This window comes from Trichechus manatus, unplaced genomic scaffold (assembly GCF_000243295.1).
Source record: "Trichechus manatus latirostris isolate Lorelei unplaced genomic scaffold, TriManLat1.0 scaffold00244, whole genome shotgun sequence".
Classification (NCBI taxonomy): Eukaryota; Metazoa; Chordata; class Mammalia; order Sirenia; family Trichechidae; genus Trichechus; species Trichechus manatus.
Genome location: NW_004444180.1, coordinates 2,333,844 through 2,348,145, shown reverse-complemented (window position 1 = coordinate 2,348,145; position 14,302 = coordinate 2,333,844). Strand labels below are relative to the sequence as shown.

At 58.4% G+C, this 14,302-nt stretch overlaps 1 protein-coding gene across 5 annotated transcripts in view; it reads right to left on the bottom strand.

Moving 5' to 3' along the window:
- TSPAN32 (tetraspanin 32) overlaps positions 1-9,448 on the bottom strand; it is a 19,903-nt gene extending 10,455 nt beyond the window's left edge. For 2 of the 5 annotated variants that reach the window (XM_023724390.1, XM_023724389.1), the window contains exons 1-3: positions 8,886-9,448; positions 7,761-7,875; positions 1,967-2,041 (exon numbers count right to left, since the gene is read on the bottom strand). In XM_023724390.1, the coding sequence (XP_023580158.1) occupies positions 1,967-2,041; positions 7,761-7,875; positions 8,886-9,322 (627 nt within the window). In that variant the 5' untranslated portion in view covers positions 9,323-9,448. Of the gene's footprint in view, positions 1-1,966; positions 2,042-5,290; positions 5,389-7,760; positions 7,876-8,885 lie in introns of all 5 variants that reach the window. The other 3 variants (XM_023724391.1, XM_004389432.2, XM_023724392.1) reach the window with 3 other exon arrangements.
- Between the last annotated feature and the right edge of the window lie 4,854 nt (positions 9,449-14,302).

The window sequence follows — 14,302 nt, the reverse complement described above, 5'->3', positions numbered from 1 at the left end:
CCCCCTGCACGTCCTCCCCAATCCCCCAGCACATCCTCCCCCATCCCCCTGCACATCCTCCCCAATCCCCCAGCACATCCTCCCCAATCCCCCTGCACGTCCTCCCCAATCCCCCAGCACATCCTCCCCCATCCCCCTGCATATCCTCCCCAATCCCCCAGCACATCCTCCCCCATCCCCCAGCACATCCTCCCCAATCCCCCAGCACATCCTCCCCAATCCCCCTGCACGTCCTCCCCAATCCCCCAGCACATCCTCCCCCATCCCTCTGCTATTCACCTGCCTGTTGACACTGAGGTTCTGCCCAGACACTGAGTCACTCAAGTCAAATAGGCCTTGTTCCCTGGGCTGTCTGTCCTTACAGTGCTCATGGGGAAACTGAGGCCCAGAGAGGGGAAGGCATCACTCAGGGTCACAGGGCTGTGTCCAGGTCTGAATCCAGGACGCCTTCCTCCTCTGGACAGGGGCTTGTGGAGATTGAGGTCCCCCGTCCACCTCTCTGCGGCCCACAGCGGCCCCTTGGCTTCCCGGGTTGCCTGGCGGGGTCTTGCCCGGGTCTGGGCTGTGTCCTCAAAGGTGCAGGTGGACGCCTGAGTTCTGCAGGGGATGGAGGAGCCCTGACCCTTCCCCCACCCCCAGCCGAAGGTCTCGGTGAGGCGCAGTGGACAGGAGGTGCTTACATGCCCGCCGTGGCCGGAAGTGAGTCGTTGGCGGGGGAAGAAGAACCGGCGCAGAGATGCTCCCCTTGGGAACCCTGGGAACGGCTGCACCCCAGCTGTGCCTCCTGCCACTCCTGGGCTCACGGCTCAGCTGGGTGAGAAGTCTGATCCCCTGGGGAGCACAGGGGCAGAGCAAGGGCGTTGGCTGTGGCCAGCCCTTCCCCCTCCTGGGTGCCCGCTTCTCCCCAGCCTCCAGTCCCTGGAGATCTGGACCAGCACTTCCCCTGAGCACAGAGCCGCCTGGGCTGAGGGCAGGCCCATATGACCCCGCCAGGCCCCAGTGGCCTCTCGCAGCCCCGGGGCACCCATTTCCTCTGCGCAGCAGGAGAGGCTGGCCTTGACTGGCAGCCCGGCTCCTAGAGCGCTTGGCTGTGCTTCCCAAGAAGGCTCCGGGCCTGGGTCAGACGGCCTGCCGGATTTAGGCCACCTCCCCGTGGTGCTCCCGCCTTCCCTCTCCTGAGACGCACAGTGGCCTCTGTGACCGTGGCCCCCTCCCTCCGAGACCGCAGGCCACGATGTCGGGACACTACCACTCGGAGCACGGCCACCCGGCCAGCGTCTGTCCCAGCAGACAGAGTCCGGCCTCCCCTGCGGTCACGGGGGCATCCTCAGTGCCAGGCCCGGGCCGAAGCACGGCAAGCTCTCAGGAAACAGCTGAAGAAATGAATGAATGAATGAACGAACCAACAAACGGCCCACCTCCTGCGGGGACCCAGCCCACCCTCACTTCACCCCAGTCACCACCAACATGGAAATCCCTGGGAAAGTGCCCACACAAACATGTCCAATGCCCCTGGATGCACCCCATGGGGTCACGGGGGTCAGTCCCCCCAACCCTCCAGCAGGTCAGCGTCCAGGCTGCCAGGACCAGGGACAGCTGTTGTCCTGTGAATGAGGCTGGGAAACCCTGTCCGCTAGCCGGTCCCCAGGACAGCTGGGTGGGCTAAGGAGCTCAGAAAGCAGACCTGGATTCCCAGCAGAGGGACTGAGCAGCACTGGCCCAGGACCCTGCCGCCAGGGAGCTGCAGCCCCCGGCCCAGGAGAGCACCAGGCCCCCCCACCCTCTGGTCTCTGTCCCCCACCCCACTCCATACCCAGCCAGTGCATGCCCCCATAAGTTCACCTACCCCCGCGCCCTCACCCCGTCTGTCCCCTGGTAACAGGTGGATGGACAAGTTCCCAGACCCCCTGCCTGCTCTGCGGCTATGGGACCCCCTGTGCGGGGTGGGAGCAGGTGGGGTGCTCACCTGGGTGGGGTTGTAGAATCTCCAGAAGACCACCTGCAGCAGGGCGCAGAACACCAGTGCGAAGCACAGGAAACCCTGGGGGCAGACAGACGCCAGGTCACCCCAGGCCACCCGCTGGGGCTGCAGCCTCGGGGGCTGTGCTTGGGTGTTATGGGTTGATTTGTGTCCCCCCAAAAGCTATGCTGAAGCCCTAACCCCTGAGTGTGACCTTGTTTGGAGAAATAGGGTCTTTCTTTGGAGATGTGGTCAGTTAAGACATGGTGGAGTAGGTGGGACCTAATCCCTCCCGAGTGGAGTCGTATAAAAGGGGAGAAGGGGCAGGGAAACAGCCACCCCCGGGAGGAGTCAGCACGTGAGGGCCATCTGCAGGCTGGGAAGGCCTGGGAACTCCTGGGGCCACAGGAGTGAAGGAGCCTGGGTGGCCAAGCCGTTTGCCATCAGCTGCTAACCCACCCAGCGGTGCCTGGAAAGAAAGGCCTGGCAATCTACTTCTGTGAAGATTACGGCCAAGAAAACCCTATGGGGCAGTTCTACTCTAGAAAATGTGGGGTTGCCGTTAGTTGGGGGCTGACTCAACAACAGTTAACAACGATTAACAACAAAAGAAAAAAATGACATGAAGGATCTTTCCCGAAAGCAGAGAGAGAGGCGTGGATCGTGCGGACACCCTGATCTCTGACTCCTGGCCTCCAGAACTGCCTGGCGGCCGGGAGCCCTCCAGCCTTCTCCCCGCCCTCCTGCAGCCCCAGTCTGCAAGGCCTCAGCTGTGCGGGCGCCCAGAGCTGCCACCTCTGCCTCTTCTTCTCCCTCCTCCTCCTCCCTTTCCCTCCTCCCTCTTCCTCGCCGCCCCACTTCTCTCCCTTTTCCTCCCCCACCCCCCACTGGCCCTGAGCTGCCTTCCCATCTGGAAGCCATCATTCAGTGCTGCCTCCCAGGCTGGAGGCCCCAAGCCAGCTCCAGGGACGGCCCTTTCCAGAAACCTTCCTATTCCCCAGGAAAAAGAACATCAACCCGCTGCCTCCCAGCCCGCTCGCTTCCTTGCGCCCTCGCCCCCAGCTCTGCAGAGGGGATTCTGGGCAGTGGATGGGCCTGCCCGCCCTGCCCAGGCTTTGCAGGGCAGGGGCTGCTGTGGGGCCGGGACCTGCTGGCTGCTCGCTGTCCCCTCCTTCTCAATGCAAATTAATAAATAAGCACAGAAATAACGTGGACGGTTTCCTCTGTGATGGCTGTTAGCTCTTTCATTTCCTGTACGAGAGGCCAGCTCGGGGGAGGCCAGGGGTGGGGGCAGGAAGGGGCGTGGGGGGGCAGCCAGGCGCTTGTCACGTGAGAGGCGATCCTTCCCCTGCCCCCCCGCCCCCGCCCCCGCCCCTTCATATGTGCTCACATGCATGTACGCAGACACACACACAGACACGCACATACCAGGTATAGCACCCAGACAGCCACACTCGCCCGACAACAGGCGCAGATAGACAAAGACACACACATGCATGCACACACGTGCACACACATGCATGCACACACATGCACACACGTGCACACGTATGCACACACGTGGCTTGACCGAGCATATCTCCCTTCCCTGGCAGGGCCGCCTGGCACCCACGGTAGTCACACTGGGCTACCATTCAAGCTGGGGGTCAGGGGCTGGGTTCCAGTGCGGTGTGCTGGAGCGCAGCCAGCAGTACTGGAATGTCCTCAGGCCCCACCTCGCCGCAGGGGTCAGGTTGGTGCAGCTGTTAGGCTGTGGGACCCCGAGGCCATTCTTACAGCCCCCTGCCCCTGAGTTGGGCCCCCTGAACCCTCACCCATAGATCAGGGTGCAAACTGGGCACAGAGGTCAAGGGGAGCTTGGAAAGACCTTGTCGAGAAGACAAGGCCTGGCACTTGAAGGACGGCCTGGAATTTGGAAACAGAGCCCTTCGTCCACAGCAGCCATGTCCCGCCGCCTGTGTTTGAGGCGCCCCCTGGTGGCTGGACACTGAGGTAGCGTGAGCCTGTCCAGGCAGCCTCCTCGAGACCTGCTGGGAGGGGCCTGGCTTGCCCATTCCCTTCTCCTTGTCCAGGCGTCCCTCTGTCAGTCTAGGCTCAGAGTCCCCTGCAGGCCACTCACCTCCAGGGGCAGCCCATCTGTCCTGTCATCTCCCCTGCCCCACCCACCCCAGTCGGCCCCATAGGTTTTTGCCAGCGTGTTCCTGCCCACGTTCGCTGCCCCCCAGAATGGAAACCTGGTGAGGGCCAGAGCTGCCGGATTCTGCTCTGCTCCCCGGGGCCCACCTGGCTGGCTGCACAGGGTGGCATCTCCAGGAGGGACCAGGTTCCTGCCCTTTGGGATGTTTACAAACCATGAGTCATTCAACCAACACTTGATCCCGGTGGCCCTGGGTGTCCAGAACTCCCTGCCCTGGAGAGCCCCAGCGGGGTCTGGCCTCAGAGCCCCCAGCACAAGCCTCAGAGGGTCTCTGGCCCCATGACTCACTCCTGGGGCAGGGGAGGGGGAGGAGGGGTCCTGCTTGCAGGGGCAAGGGTCTGCAGGAGCAGAGGGCTGTGGGGGGAAGGGGTTGGGGGAGGGAAGGCTGTGCGGCCTGCGGTGATGAGCCGGGGGAGCCCAGAAAGCATTGGGGCAGGAGGGTACGCACGCCCACGGCGGCGGTGTAGGGCCAGGGAGAGCCAAGGCCCCAGCTCAGGACAGAGGGGAGGGGCCTGGGCTGAGCAGGGGCAGCACAGATGGGTCTTGGCAAGGTGGGGCTGTAGGTGGAAGGCAGGAGTCTGGGATGGCCTGAGGGTCTGGCTGGGTGGCCAGGTGCGGCGGGTGGGGGGAGCTCTGCTGTTTTCTAAGACGGGGACCTGCGTGAAGAAGCAGGTTTGGGGAGACCCAGGGAGACCACAGGTATGGGTTGAGGAGCCTGTGGGACCTCAGGGTAAGGGAGACCCCCTCCAGCAGCTGAGAAGGAAGGTGTGGAGTTCAGGAGAGCTGGACGGAGGGCGCCCCGGGCCGCTGCACCAGCTGACCTGCGAACTGGGTGAGCCCTGGGGCTTGCCTGCCTTCAGTGGGAAGTGGAATTTACCAGAACCCCGCGCCCAGAGGCCCCCCCCCCGCCCCGGGTAGCACAGAGGGGAGCCAGACCCTCCAGGGCCATTGGGAGACGCTCTCGAGCTGCGTGGGCTTCTCCACCCTCCGTGGGTCCCTTTGGATGATGGGGTGGGTGGGAGCTGGGTGGAGAGGGCCCGTTTCCGTCTGGACACAGGGGACAGGCTCCTTGGGCCCTCACAGCCCCCCAGCTCCTGGGGCCCCGGGGCATCTGGGGAGCGCGGGGGACTCACCCCAGCCATGAGGCCTGCGGCCTCCCTCACGGTGGCTGCGGCACAGAGCACGGCCCCCAGGGTCAGGAGCCCTGCCAGGCTGACCCCCACAGAGAAGGCTGCAGGAAGAGAGAGGAGACTCGGGGGGGTGCCCAGGCTCGGAGCCTGGGGCCAAAATCGGACTGGAGCCTGGGGGGGTGTCCTGGAATTCTGGGGAGGCTCTGAACAGGACGTGGCTCCCCACCAGACAGGGATGTGCCTCCCACTCCCCAGCAGCCTCTGACCCCCGAATACAAAGAAGAACAGAATGGGGGGTGGGGGAGGCCGAGGGAGGCAGGTCCACACCAGCCTGGGAGGCCGGGCTCCTTCTCTTCCCACTCCCACCCCGCTATCTTTGAAGCCACATTTCCACCCCCACCCCCACCCCATGCCCTAGTGACAGGGGCCCATGTGGGGGTTGTAATCTCATCAGCCTCAGGGTTTCCTGCTCTAGGGAGGCCGATGACCCCTGGGACTAGGGTGAGGAAACGGGGCCTGAGGGGGCAGGAGCCTGGGCCTAAGCCTGCAGGCCCTGATCCTGTGGGCCTCTGTATCCCCCAGATGCTGGTCTCTGCACCAGTGATCCGGGGAGCCCCCTGAGCCCCTGCTCTGCAGCCTCCTGTTTCTGTACCCTGGCCGGATGTGAGGATCACCCAGAAGTGTGGAAGACTTCTGCCTGGCCCCAGCCCCAGGGAGTCTGAGGATTCTACTGTGCAGGATGGCTGGGAACCTGGGTTTGGGCTTGGCACAGCAGTCGGCCAGAGGAATCCCCCAAATATCAGCCTATGTCACATGCTCTGCTCAGAACCCCACATGACCCCTCGACTTAGGCTGCTCCCCTCTTCTCGGCTGTCTCTCCCTCTCTCCCTCCACTCCAGAAACAATGATCTCGTCCTGACCCACCAACGTCCAGGCACTTGCTGCTCCCTGTGTCTAGAACATTCCTTTTCATGTAACTGCTCCTTCCCCGGAAGCCCGTGGGTCCAGCTCCAACACCCCATTATGGAAGAGTCCTTCCTAGGCGTGGATCTCTGTAAGGGAGCAACCCCACCAGCAGGCCTGCCCCTTACTCTGCTGGCTCCTCCATCTGATACATTCCAGATTTTACTGCAATATCCCTGGAGGGTTGGTCCTGCCTGAGCAGTCGGAGGTGCTCAGACATTTCTGTTGAGTGTGTGACATCAATGGTACTCGGAGTCCCTTTCCATAGATCCACCAGATCCCAGCCCCAAGCTGTGTCTTGCCTCTGTTGGTAGGTGGACCACAGGCGGCCCTTGCCTTGGACTGAGTCCTCACTCTGCAGATGTGGGGTCCTGCCACTGCAGAAGGAGTCAACGTAGGGGTTCTGCTAGTTGTGGGTATGTCTATTCCAACTATGTATTCCGGAACTGGGAAGATTACCACAGGATGAGGGCAGGGACCCACTGAACCCACTGAGACAGACCTAAGCTAAGACCCCATTGGTCTCCTGACCTCCATCTGCCCCTACTCTGACCGATGGATCTGGGGTCTCCTGAAAATAGTGTCAGTTCAGAACCGGAGTCCAGTCTTCCCCAGGAAGTCTGATTATTTCCTGTTTCCCAGCACAGTCACCCTGGTAGAAAGACACAGGTCTTTGAGGAGAAGCTGGGAGAAAGATTAACAGTGTGAACGTTTGGCAGTGTAGCGGGGTCCTTCCTCAAGGGGACGGGGCCTCTTTCATTCAAGGGGCTGTGGGTCTGCAAACCGGCTCAAGTGTGCGAGCTGATTGAGGGACCACGACTTTCTGTTTTGGTGACTCAGGTTAGACTCCTGCTCACTTGACCTACAACTCTTCCACTTATACGGATCAAGTAAGAATCTAGTAGACTTTCCGTGCATTTCACTCCCAGGGACATCTTGATCAGCCAGCCAACGCCATAGGCCTCTGCGAGTCAGGCTATCCTGGTTGCTGCTTTGACCTGACACACCCGCTCTGTCCCCAAGCCCTGGCCTCCTGAGGAGGCAGGGCATAACCTGAGGGTGGGCTTGGCCATCCCCAGCCCCCCAAGCCTTCTTCCCTATGGAGCTGGGACCCCAGAAGGGCCCTGCCCTACCCTTGACGCATTCCCTGCTGCCTGCCTAGGAGGGTAAGCATGTTGGAGAGGGGATGACTGTCTAGGATCAGGGGAGTAGCCATGACCTCACTCCTGGCCAGGGCTTCCCTGCCCCTGCCAGGTTAGGGGGAGGGGGGCCAATAGAAGGTGGGACAGTTTGTGTGGGGTGTACTGTTGGGGGTGAAGGGTGCTCCTAGAAGTGTCTGTCTCTTCCATCAGAGGCCTGCTGGGGGGGCCAGGTATGGCTTTGGCTCAGAGGGAACAGTCTATCTCCATGTCAGGACCAGTCAGAGCGCCTTACGAAGGCCCCTCCCCAGGTGGCTTTGCCCCAGAGCCCCCTCCCGCCTGCCAACCACCAGCCCCTGGATCTTGCTTACCCCAGTGGTGCATGGCCTTGTAGGGGTTCCTCTCCAAGGACGCACGGCTGACGGCAGTAAAGTGGGCCCCGAAGTAGGTATGAACAGCCATGGTGGCCACAGACAGGCCCAGCAGCTGGGGTGGAGGGAGTGGGGCAAACTCAGAGGGCGTGGGGGCAGGGCAGGGTACAGTCCCTGTAGAGACGGGGACACTGAGGCCCCAGAGGGCAGGGTCCAGGGTCTCCCCATGCCGGTCTTCTTACAGTTTCACGGTCTTTCCTGAGACAGGCTCAGCTGAGGGGGTCCCAGGTGTTTCTGTTGGGTGGTCTGCAGAGTGACCTTTGCCCCAGATGCCCCACCACACACTCACACACACACACACACACACACACAGACACCCCCCACACACAGACACCACATACACACACACTCAGACACCACACAGACACCACACACTCACACAGTCACCGCACACTCACACACTCACACACACCACACACTCACACACACCACACACTCACACACACACACACAGACACCACACACTCACACAGTCACCACACACTCACACACACAGACACCACACACACTCACACACACACTCATGCACAGACACCACACACACACACACACACACACACACACACCCACTGCAGTCACCCAGTCTGCAGAGAGGAGAGTAGGCCCCACCCAGCCCCTGGCCCCCTCCCTACTTTTCAGGGCCCCTGAACCCCACACTGGGGCTCCTTCCAGTCCCCGTGAGCACACCTTCCAGGGTAGGGGAGGCATAAGAGCCCCGGAGCCCAGGAAGCCGGGAGCCCACCACCAGGGAGCCCAGGAAGCCAGGAGCCTGCCGCTGGGGAGCCCAGGAGGCCACGAGCCCAGGAGCCCAGGAGCCCAGGAGCCCAGGAGCCGGGGAGCCCAGGCGCCGGGGAGCCCAGGCATGTGTCCACAGTAGGGCTGGTGTGTGTGTGTGTGTGTGTGTGTGTGTGTGTGTGTGTGTGTGTGAGAGAGAGAGTGTGTGTGCAATTGTGTGAGTGTATGTGTGTGTCTGTGTGAGTGAGCCCTGGTAACATGGCTCTGCACTCCCCTCTAGCCACATCCTTGCCTCAGTGGCCACCACCCTCCCCGCGACCCGCCTGTTACCAAGACAAAGAAGCCGGTGAGCAGCATCTGGCATTTGGCGATCCTGACTCGGCTCCAAGGCCCCATGTCGGTGTGCTCTCCTGTCCTAGCCTCCCCTCCCCTCTCCCCTTCTCTCCTCTCTGCCACTGTGGTTTCCAGCTGGGCGGGGGCCTCAGACCGCAGCTGCCTACCCAGAAGGACTCAGCCACAGGGTGCCCCGGAAGGAGGGCAGGCAGGAAGGGAGGGGCAGCCAGGCCCAGGCCCCTGGGCACTGCTGGTCCGGGAGGTCTCTCTGGGGGAGGGCTGGCCGTGGTCTTGGTGTGGCTGCAGAGGACAGCACGGGAGGAGGGGCACCTGGGGAGGGGTGAGCTCCCTGTCAAGGGAGTATGCAAGCAGAGACTGGGCCCTGCAGGGAATCCTGCCCGGGAGGCGATCCTTGGAGGTCTTCGAAGCACCATCTGAAACGCGGGGACGGCCGCGTTTATGAGAAGTGGTCAGATTCCCGATGTCTTCGCGGCGGGAACGATGGGTAATCGGAGGCCTGTCTCGGGGCCACCAGCCTCCAGGGAGGTTTTGTTAGAACAAGCCTCTGTGATTAAACAAGTCACCCCCTGGGGCGGTCTGTGGGCACAGGCTCCAGGGCAAGGGGGGTCTGCAGAGGACTTGACCCATGGGGCTGGGGTCTGGCCTGGCTCAGGGGCCAGTTGGAACCGCTGGGGCGACCGCCCTGGTCCCCGAGGTGGTGGGTGGAGCTGGGGAGGGTGGGTGCCTATGCAGGGCCACTCGGCGCCCCATCTGCCCCATGTACCTCTATGTGGGGTCTTCCTGGACAGTTGGGAAGGAGGCCTCAGATGGCTGCGGAGTGTGGTAACCCCCAGCCTTCTAGACACAGGCAGAATGGTGTTCTGTGGCTGGCCGCAGCTCCGGCTAGCTGCCAGTGTTGCTACTGGAAAGACGGCCAGTGACAGGAGGCTGGAAGCATCTGCAGAGGCCACCTCCTCCATGTTGGCCCCACTCGAGTGCGGGACAGCCGAGGACTCCTCGTTTGTCCCCCTCCCTGTGCCCCCAGTGCAGCACTGGCCCTGGGTCCCCGAATCCCTGGCCTGGGTCTGCAGGGGGCCCTGTGCCTGCAGCTTTGCCCTGATGGAGCCCCCAAGCAAGCCACGGGGAGCGGAGCCCAGGCTGGGAGGGCAGGTGTAACGGACAGGCTGGGTCTGGGGCTCGGCAGGCTCTGGCTATGCCCGGCAGCTTAGCTGCTCCCCAAGATGACAGTCACGTGGCTAGGGGTTGAGTTCGCCTCACCTGAAGTCATCCTTCTCCGACTGGAGTGAGGAAAGGCCTTGCCCAGCGCCTGCCCTGCAGCGCACGCCGGGGGCACAGATGCTGCCCTTCCCAGCTCCCCAGGCCCCTCGGTGACACTTCCTGGGCTTTCTGAGAGGGCCAAGTTTGAGGTCTACCTGCCTGCTGAGCACTCTTGTGCGCCAGGCGGGCTGCGCCGGTGACCACACTGTCTTCTCAGGAGCGCTAAGAGGATACAGCCGGAACCATTCACAGACTGGGGTGCAGGCCTCCCAGGACTGGCCATGCAGACTGACAGGGGCTGGTCCCTCCAAGACCAGGCCTCTGACCATGCCACTGTATGTCCCGGCCGCAGCAGGGGCCTGGCATTTGTTGTGTGCTGTCCTCATTTGCCAGGGTGAACCCCCTGCCCCCTTCACCAAGCTGCACCTTCCAGCTGGCAAAAGGAAGCGGCATCTTGGGGCACAGGTGCTGCTCGGCCGGCTCTCTGCCTCCCCCAGGCAGCCTGGGTGCTGGCGCTGTCCCTCTGGAAGACAGCACTGGTGCTCAAGAGCAAGGGGGGGGGCCTAAAGCAGCACCTCCCCCACCGAGGTGCTGGGCCAGGGGATAGATGCCCCCCCGACACACAGACCCTGTCCTGGGAGTCAGGCCCCCTCCACCTGGACTCGGCTGCTGTGGTGGTTCATTTTCTGTGTGTGTGCGGCTGGGCACCGTTTGGTCAAACACTAGTCTAGGTGTTGCCGTGAAGGTGTTTACGATCCTTTGGCCTTAAGTAAGAGAGATCACCTGCCACAATGTGGGTGGGCCTCGTCCAATCAGGTGAAGGCCTGAAGAGTTCTCCCAGGGAGAAAGATTCTCCTCAAAACGGAACATAGACTTCCTGCCAGGGTTTGCAGCCCTCCTCCTGGCCTGTGGGTTCTAGACTTGCCAGTCCCCACAATCACATGGGCCAATTCTTTGCAATAAATCTCTCTCATACATATGTGTATGTGTATACATATACCTACTCCTCACTTAGCGGCTGGCTCGTTATCTAACATTGTGCATTTACTACAATAGGAAAAAGTCTGTTATCTGACTATTTTGTGTATAAACGATGTACTTTGGCGGTAACGAATGCGCAGGGGCGAGGTGAGAGTAACGCTGGCTGCGATGGTTCGGGTTATGTGTCAGCTTGGCTGGACCATGATTCTTAATGGTTTGGCAGTTATGTAATGATGTGATTTGGCAATTATGCAATGATGCAATCTGGCAGTTATGCAATGATGTAGTCATCCTCCATTTTGTGATCCGATGTGGTCGTCCTCCATTTTCATCACCAAACGCCAATTTTTGCCTAACAACATGGTCTTTGGAAACTAACCATGTTGATAAGTGAGGAATATATATACATGTTCCTGGTGGTGCAGTGGTTAAGCACTTGGCTGCTAACCGAAAGGTTAGTGGTTAGAACCTACCAGTAGCTCTGAAGGAGAAAGTTGTGGCAGTCTGCTTCCATAAGATTACAGCCTTGGAAACCGTATAGGGCAGTTCTACTCTGTCTTACAGGGTGGATATGAGTCGGAATCGACTCAACGGCAATGGGTTTATATATATATATATATATAAAATCTTGTTGGTTCTGTTTCCCTGGAGAACCCTGGCTGATATGGCTGTCATCTGTCCTTATTTCCAAGGAAGATGTTGGGTGTAATACGTTATTTACCAGTCAGGGGTCTCCTTTTTCCTCCCTCCATCCCTTCCTTATTATTAATTGATTTATTAAAAACAGTTTTGTCACAAAAGTCAACTGAAAGAGCTCTCACTGGCCAAAGCTGGAACAATCTGAGCAACAAAAGAAGTAAAGTAGTACTGGGTTACAACTCAAATTATGAAATCAATAAGCATGAGTCCGTACTGTTATAAGTAAATGAGTCCATTCTGATATAAGTAAATGACTAGATAAATAAAGGATTGAGAGAGAAAAGACAAGCCTCTTGTGTAGAATTTCAAATAATTTACGTAGGTGCTTCACCACCAAGGGGAGAGAGCATTACTCCCCACTCCTTCAGTGTGGACTGCACCTAGTGACTTCCTTCCAAACAGCACAGTATGGAAGGGTGGGTGGTAACTGTACACTGGAGGGACCTAGCAAACACATCTTCAGCCAGGTGATCAAGGTCAACATCAACAGTGATAACAAAGCTGATAGTATGTACCCTTGATGTGATGTGATGAGGATGGGACTCTTTCTCCCAAAGACCCATAACACCAGCCTAATCGTGAGAAAAATGTCACACACATCCCAATAGAGGGACATCCTACAAAATCCCTGACCAGCACTACAAGTAAATGGCTCATGCAATAGTAGGGCCTGGCAAGTCCCATATCCGTGGTTCAGACGACAGGCAGAAGACCTCTGCTGGCTCACGTGGTTGCAGGGGCTGACGAACCCCAAACCTGCAGGTCAGGCTGGAGGCCTCTGTTGGCTCACAGGTTTGCAGGGGCTGGCAAATGCAAAATTTGCAGGTCAGATGACAGGCTGGAGGCCTCTGCTGTCTTACACCCTGTTATGGATTGAATTATGTCCCCCCGAAAATGTGTAGGTCATGATTCCCAGTATTGTATGATTGTGTAATCTGGTGATCTCCTTATGTGTTGTAAACTCTATCACTATGATGAGGTTATACTGATGAGGTCTGCAAGACTGGATAGTGTCTTAATCCATTCTCTTTTGAGATATAAAAAAGAGGAATGAACAGAGACACATGGGAACCTCACATCACCAAGAAAGCAGTGCTGGGAGCAGAGCGTGTCCTTTGGACCTGAGGTTCCTGCGCTGAGATGCTCCCAGACCAAGGAAAGACTGATGCATCCCAAGTACATTCCTCCAGAGCGTACAGAGAGAGAGAGCCTTCCCCTGGAGCTGATGCCTGAATTTGGACTTGTAGCCTACCGGACTGTGAGAGAATAAACTTGTCTTTGTTAAAGCTGTCCACTCGTGGTATTTCTGTTAGAGCAGCAGTAGATGACTAAGACACACCCCAAGAACTGGAGGTTGGAAGATGAAAAGATTGTAGGGCTGAGAGAGAAAGCAAGCTTTGCCAAAACATCCATTTATATACTGGAGGCAGACCACACCCCCAAGGAAACTCCCCTTTCAACTGATTGGCTGCTCACATCAGTTCACAAAATGGAAGATGATTTCACGTGTCTGCCAAACCACAAAGAATCATAGCCTCGCCAAGGTGACACATAACATTAACCATCACACTAGCCAAAGAACTAACCAGCTCAGCAGAAGAGAACATCAATGATAGGTAGACAAGATGACCCATTCTGTCGACATCAACTAGCCTCCTTCTACAGCCACTTCCGTTATTTCTCAATGGGCTCATGAACAAAGTGACCATGGCAGCAGGCATGGAGGTTGTGCATTGTTACAGCACATGTATTTCCACTCACCAGCGTCCATCTGCTAAGTGCCCTTTCTGGAAACAGCAGAGACCAACACTGACCACCCAGTGTTGCCCAGGGGGCTCCGCCAGCTACCCGATGGCAGTTGATTACGTTTGACTGCTTCCATCATGGACAGGGCGCCATTTTGGTCTCCCTAGAATAGATACTCCACCAGGTGTCTGTCAGTTTGTTCTCCTGTGGTGGCTTGCGTGTTGCTGTGATACTGAAAGCTTTGCCAACGGTATTTTAAATACCAGCAGGGTCACCCTTGGTGGACAGGTTTCATCAGAGCTTCCAGAATAATATGGACTAGGAAGAAGGACCTGCCAATCTGCTTCTGAAAAAATTGGCCAGTGAAAACTTCTGAATAGCAAAGGAACATTGTCTGATACTAAGAAAGAAAAAAAAAAACAAAACACATTGCCATCGAGTCAATTCCAACTCATAGTGACCCTAAAGGACAGAGTAGAACTGCCCCGTTGGGTTTCCAAGGAGCGCCTGGTGGATTCGAACTCTTGACCTTTTGGTTAGCAGCCATAGCTCTTAACCACTATGCCACCAGGGCTCCAAGTGGGCTAGTATTGGCCGTTTTTTTTTTTTTTTTAATATTTTATTGTACTTCAGGTGAAGGCTTACAGAACAGATAGTTTCTCATGTAACAGTAGCACACATGCTGTTTTATGACATTGGTTAACAACCCC